Raw genomic sequence first — 6,552 nt, forward strand, 5'->3', positions numbered from 1 at the left:
AGAACGTACGTAAGACAAACGAAACAACATAGCGCTGCACCACGCGCAAGCGCAGGCTCTTCACTCCTGACTCGCCAGGCTATTACAATGTCAAAATCAACCCTGCGTTTCTTTTTTTTCCAATTTTGACAAAGTGTTCAACCACCTTTCTAAACAGCTTTCCATATCCCCCCCGCATGCCGACAAGGCCAGAGTGATATTGTCGTTGCAGAAGAAACGGGAGAAAGTCAAACAATTAATGAAAACAACTTTTATAACTATACACAAGCAAAGTGTTGAAACTACAAGGATGACTTCCAACCCATAATAACACTTCCTACCTTGTTAGTCAAGGGAAGGAAGGTAATACGTCGGTTTACAGAAACAACCGGCTCAAACCATCCGCGTTCCCATTTAACTTGCCCATTTTGTAACGGACGGTGAAGTTATATTCCTGGAACATTAGACTCTATCTGAGCAAGCGACCGTTCTTGGGGAACATGTGTCTGAGCCAGGTCAGAGGACAGTGGTCAGTCTCGAAAGTGAATTTCGCCCCGTACAGGTAGCAAGATAATTTCTCGACCGCGCAAACTAAGCAGGCGCATTCTTTTTCGGAAGCGTTGTACGCCTCCTCTCTGCACGTTAATTTTCGGCTAGCATACAGTACCGCATGCTTCTCCGCGTCTTCGCCCACCTGGCTGAGGACGACTCCCAACCCTCTGTCACTAGCATAGCACTGCACGATAAATTCCTTAGAATAATCGGGGGTCCGAAGCACTGGTCCTGAGCTCAGAACCCCTTTCAAGTGCTGAAATGCGCTTTCTTTGGCCTCATTCCATCGAACTTTTTCAGGCTCTCCCTTTCGGAGGGTGCCTGTCAGGGGGCTTGCTATCTGGGAGAAATTTGGAATGTACCGCTGGTAATATCCCACGAGCCCCAGAAAGGCCCTGACATCCGTCTTAGTTCGTGGTTCAGGAAAGTTATTGATAGGCCCTATCTTTAGTTCGGAGGGCCGCCGCGTTCCCCGTCCTACGACATGCCCTAGGTAGGTAACTTGCGGACACCCGAAGTTGCACTTTTCGGCCTTTACCGTGAGACCCGCGTCTCGTAGACGTGCCAGCATTTTCTCCATGTGTTCGTGCTCCATGTGTTCGTTCTCTCGTGCTCTCGTGCTCTCGTGCTCTCGTGCTCTCGTGCTCCATGTGTTCGTTCCAGCTGTCAGAAAAGATAGCCACATCATCTAAGTAGAGGATGGCGTAATCTTGTAGGTCTTTCAAAACGATATCCATCAGCTTGGAAAAGGTAAACGGTGCGTTTTTCAGCCCGAAACTTAACATTAATGGTCGAAATGTGCCAAGCGGGGAAGTGAACGCTGCATAGCGACTTGAGCTTTCTAACATGGGAACCTGCCAGTACCCCCAAACTAAGTCTATTGTTGAAATATACTGGGCTCCGCTCACCCGTTCGACTCGTTCTTCTATGTTAGGTATAGGGTAAAGTTGGTCCCTTGTAATCGCATTCAATTTCCTATAGTTCACATATGGACGCGGCTCTTTCCCGCTCGCTTCTACGAGAATTATAGGGGAAGTGTAATCACTGTCTACTGGCTCAATGATTCCAAGCTCAAGCATTCGTTTGATCTCTACTTCCATTATTTCTCGCTGACGAGGTGAGACACAGTACGGTTTGGATTGAACGGGCTCGTCTGATGTCAACTCAATCTCATGAGTAATGAGCGTCGTTCTCCCCGGCTGGCTACTGAAGTATTGGCGAAATTCCTCAAAGAGTTTCCGGAGGTCGCTTACTTGAACGGCCTCGAGAGCCAGTCGGTTTACAGACAGATTGAGGTTGTCCTCTATGGAGCGTTCCGCACCTGTCACTGTCGCTAAAACCGGAAGTCGACCGCTACTTCTTCAGACGTGTATACCACCATGTTCACCACCTCTTCCTTTCCACAATAAGGTTTCATTAAATTACAGTGGTAAATGATTCCTTTATTCCTTTTTCCGGGAGCCACTAGGGTGCGGTTAGTCCCCGATATCTTCTGGGTAACCTTTACGGGTCCGTCCCACTGTACCTCAAGTTTGTTTTTTCGTGAAGGCCTTAGGATCATGACCTTGTCGCCTACCTTAAATGTCCGCCTACGCGCATTTCTGTCATAGTAAGCCTTCGCGGTTTCCTGGGCCTCTTCTAGGTTTTTTTCCACCAGTTCTTGCGAGACACTTAAGCGCTCCAGCAATTTTAAAACGTAACGCACCACCGTCTGGCTTTCACCTGTTCCTTCCCACATTTCTCTTAACATTCTGAGGGGGGAACGGATCGCCCTACCGTACACCAGCTCGGAAGGAGTGAACCCCGTTGCCTTGTGTGGGACCGTTCTCAACGCGAACAGTGTTGCGGGTAAGCATTCCTCCCAGTCTGCTTTGTGTTCATGGCACAATGCACGTAACACTCTCTTAAGTACTGAGTGCATCTTCTCAACACTGTTTGATTGTGGGTGATACACGGAGCTATGTATCAAACGCACGCCACACCTTTCTAAGAACGTCATGGTTAAAGCACTTGTAAACACCGTCCCCTGGTCAGCCTGAATCTCTGCAGGAAAACCGATGCGCGCGAACGTGGACAATAGAACGTCGACTATCTCGGTGGAGCTCAGTTCCTTCAAAGGAATCGCCTCAGGGAACTTTCTCGCGGGACAGAGCATGGTCAAAAGGTACTTGCACCCTGATCAGCTCGCGGCAAAGGCCCGACTGTGTCGATCACCAGCCGACGGAATGGCTCCGTGATTAAGGGAACCAACTTTAAAGGTGCCTTGCGCTTATCTCAAGGCTTCTGAACTCGCTTACACGTGTCACAGGGCCTTACATAATTTTCCACGTCCCTAAAGCATCCTGGCCAGTAATATTCTAACAAGAGCCTTTCCTTCGTTTTGTTGATTCCTAGATGGCCCGACCAGCCATTTCCATGACACAAAGTGAGGAGATCCGCCCGATACCTCTCGGGAACGATTAACTGATCGAGGATACGGCCCCTACGATCTCGGTAGTGTCTATACAGCAGTCCTCCCGTTTCTTCGATGGTAACGTTGCGCCTAGCTATGCCCTCTTTCGCGTTGTAGTGTAAACGTGTCAGAGTCTGGTCCCTCTGTTGCTCCGCGCTGAGCGACTCCCTGTCCACCTGGAGAAGCATGTCAAGGCCCCAAGAGGCAGGTGAAAGCACAGAGCTGCTCTCCCTTTCTGTTATTTCCACTGACGACTTTACTTCGCTACGCGAGTAAAGAGATACGGGGATCATTTTAAGTGGCGCCTCTGCTGTCACACTGTTTTCTTTTTCCTCCGTTGTCCGAGGTTCTAGGGAATGCGCTTCCTCGCGTTCCGCCACCGCTGCGCTGGGGTCCTCGGTCAGCTGAGCGGCGATTTGGCGTGCTCGCGAGCGCGTTAATTCCTGCACCCTTCCTTCTCCGAACTCCTGAGCGCGCTCCCGTAACAAATGCTCCGAAAAAAGATGCGGGTAGTCCATTGGTAGCGCCTTCGAAACGCCTGCGTCTGTCTCTAGTTCTCCAAAAGGACCGGAAATTGTCACTCGTGCTATTGGCAGACACACGCTGTGTTCCTCTAGCACTGACTTAATCCAAGTTACCTTCCCTGTATAGTACTCTGCAGTTACAAAAGAAGGGTGAACTAGGTCCATGGTTGCTCCACTGTCCCTTAATACCTTACAGGTTTTTCCGCTAATCCGTAGCTCCTGGAGGTATGGACGGAAAAGCTCCAATCTTTCGTCGCTTCCGCCCACGTAGGACAGCACTACCGGCTTTTTTTTTTTTTTTTTTTCTTGCAATTCGAGGCATAGTGACCTAGGCCGCCTGGCACTGATAACATCGGACCGGTCGCCTCTTCTCGAACTCTCGCGTATCCAACTTCTTTGTCCCCTCCTCCGGAGGGTTGCTAGCTCCTTTATCGTTGTTGCCTTCCTGAGTTTTTTTCATCGACTGGGCCCTCTCGGTAGCTTTTACCTGTGTCTGTTTTTTTGGGTGGAAATACCTTCTCGAATTATCCCTTCCATTTGAACGCTCGTCGTCGGTAGTGAGTTTTCGTCGCATCACGTACTCATCAGCTAGCCGAGCCGCCTTATCTACCGTATCTGTTGCATCTCTATCCTGCACCCAAAACCTCACTTACTGTGGAATGCTGCGGTAGAATTGTTCGAGACAAATACACTCTATAATTTTGTCTCTACTTTCGTAGACTTCGACACCCTTAAGCCACTCAACAAGGTTTGTTTTCAACCTGTATGCAAACTCTGAGTAGCCCTCGTCGCTATTTTTGCTCGCTTCTCTGAATAGCCGCAAAAAAGTACAGAGGAAATCGGCCAGATTTATTTATAACTCTTATAGTTGGAAAACATCCCCTACAGCCCTTTTGCAGACAGCCAACTTGGAGAGCTTGGAGACAAGGCGGTATCGTGATAGACTAAAACTTTTCTATTTATTGTATCATGACAAATTAGGAATAGATAAGAATTTATACTTTCAACCAGTACAGCGACGGCAAACTCGATCCTTCCACTCCAAGAAAGTCAGTGAATACTTGGCCAAAACGAATGCTTTTAAAACCTCATTCTTCCCGCGTACAATCAGTAACTGGAACGACCTGCCCGCTGAGGTGGTCGAAAACCCCACTATTTCGTCTTTCATGTGCGCGCTTGAACGTTTGCGATAATTACTTGCCTTCTATTTATCATGCGTATTTGTCATGCGTTTTGATTCATGTGCGTTCGTTCCTTTTTTGAACAGCTGCGATATCGAATACGGCTTTGTCATGCGCAGTGCCGAGTGCTGTCACACGTCACGCGCAACGTTAGAATGCTGTTGGTACGGAAAATTTGTATCCTTGTATTTAACTTATTCTTGTATTGTTTCTTGATTTGCATAAATGAGCTGCGACTTCGTATGCTCACTTTGTTATGCGCAGTGCCGAGTGCTGGTATGCGCAACGTTAGCAGCTGTTGATACGGAATTGCTGTATCCTTGCATTGTTTCCCCTATTCTTGTATTATTTCACAGCCACTCCAGCCCAAGGCCTGACATTCAGGCCGGCAGTATGTACCAAATAAATAAATAAATAAATAAATAAATAAATAAATAAATAAATAAATAAATAAATAAATAAATAAATAAATGCTTCCAATGAAATTCGGTACCTCCTCAACAGCGCTGCCTTTACTTTACCGTAGTCTTCCGCGTCATTCGCCGTTAGAGCGAGTATACGTTCGCTGCCTAACAAGGCAACAAAGTCACTAACCGCTGTGACCAGGTGCCCTGAGCGAAATTACACCTCTCACAAGTTCTCCCGAAATGAACCAAGAATAAAGCAATGTCCTCTCCAACCTTGTACGGTTTCGTCCACTGGTCCATCCGACATGGCTCGACCTCGCTTGATCTGCTACGGTTGTCCCCTTCACTTCCCGCTGCTGGACGCGATTTCTGAAGTTATACCTGCAGCTTGGCCATCTCTTTCTCGTGCTTTTCCTGTTCTCGCTCACGCTCACGTTCCTTCTCACGTTCTTGGCGCTCAGGTTCTTGACGCTCACGCTCATGTTCCTTCGCTAGTTCTTGACGCTCACATTCTTGACGCTCCCGCTCCCGCGTTTCTTGCAGCACCTCCCAAGCGATCTTAATGCTTTCATCATCATTGCCACTACCTTGAATTTCCCTATGGATAGCTGTCTTTTTCATCTTTTCATCCGCCTCAACTCCCAACTCGTCGCACAAAAACAATAACTCTGACTTCGTCAACCTTCTAAGGTCCATGGCGGCTGCCCCGACTGTTGGTTAGAACTGTTTCCTTAAATAATTTGTGCAAACACAAAATATGCTACAAATTCCCGATTCCCAGAACAATCAAAATAAACACGCAAAATTTACAGTCTGGCAAATCAAAAGGAAAAAACGTACGCGCTCACTCACGGATGCAGCACCACGCCATCTGGTTCATCGGTCCGCTGTTCCCAGTTCCTCAGGACTCTCTGGGTCGGAGGCTCTTCCTTCTTCGCTGTTCCCAGTTCCTCAGGAGTTCTTCGGACGAAGGTTCATCCTTATCGCTGCCACCAGTTATTGTATCTCGCCGTTGAGTGCGGAAGTCGGGAGACGTCGAGGACGGACTTTGGGAAATGTAGGTTTATTTACATTATTTACAGCGCTAGTATACAAAGTAATGAACAGTCATACAGTGATCGACGGCCGGCAGCAAATCGGACGCTGCGGCCCGTGGCAAGAAGAGGAATGTCCCTCTCCTCGATTTGTCGCTCTTTTAACCCCTTCGGTCTCTCGGAGTCTCTCGGAATTCCTCGAAGTCCATTGAGGTTCCTCGGGGTCCCGTCATTTTCGGCCAATCGTCGAGCCAGCTCAGGTGTCGTCATTTTCCTCCTCTGGTATTGGCCCGTGCAAGTGCCGTCATATTCGGCCAATGGGGACGCTCCGAGGGCTCCATTGTTCGATGGTTGATTTGCCTCCGGCGTTGCCTCCTCGCCTGGAAGCTCTCAGCTGAAGGAGACGGGATGTTCTCGGAACGA

The 6,552-nt window shown here is 48.5% G+C and overlaps 1 protein-coding gene across 1 annotated transcript; it reads right to left on the reverse strand.

Annotated features, from left to right (window-relative positions):
• Positions 1-2,805: 2,805 nt before the first annotated feature.
• Positions 2,806-3,760, reverse strand: LOC119455960 (uncharacterized). Its single transcript, XM_049660952.1, has one exon. The coding sequence runs from the start codon at positions 3,670-3,672 to the stop codon at positions 2,806-2,808; it is 867 nt and encodes a 288-aa protein (XP_049516909.1). The 5' UTR covers positions 3,673-3,760.
• Between the last annotated feature and the right edge of the window lie 2,792 nt (positions 3,761-6,552).

The sequence above is a fragment of the Dermacentor silvarum genome, chromosome 1, assembly GCF_013339745.2.
Source record: "Dermacentor silvarum isolate Dsil-2018 chromosome 1, BIME_Dsil_1.4, whole genome shotgun sequence".
In the NCBI taxonomy this organism is placed as follows: domain Eukaryota; kingdom Metazoa; phylum Arthropoda; class Arachnida; order Ixodida; family Ixodidae; genus Dermacentor; species Dermacentor silvarum.

Excerpts from the sequence above, each read along its gene's own strand:
- LOC119455960 (XM_049660952.1), bottom strand. The coding sequence starts at position 3,672 with ATGGACCTAGTTCACCCTTCTTTTGTAACTGCAGAGTACTATACAGGG.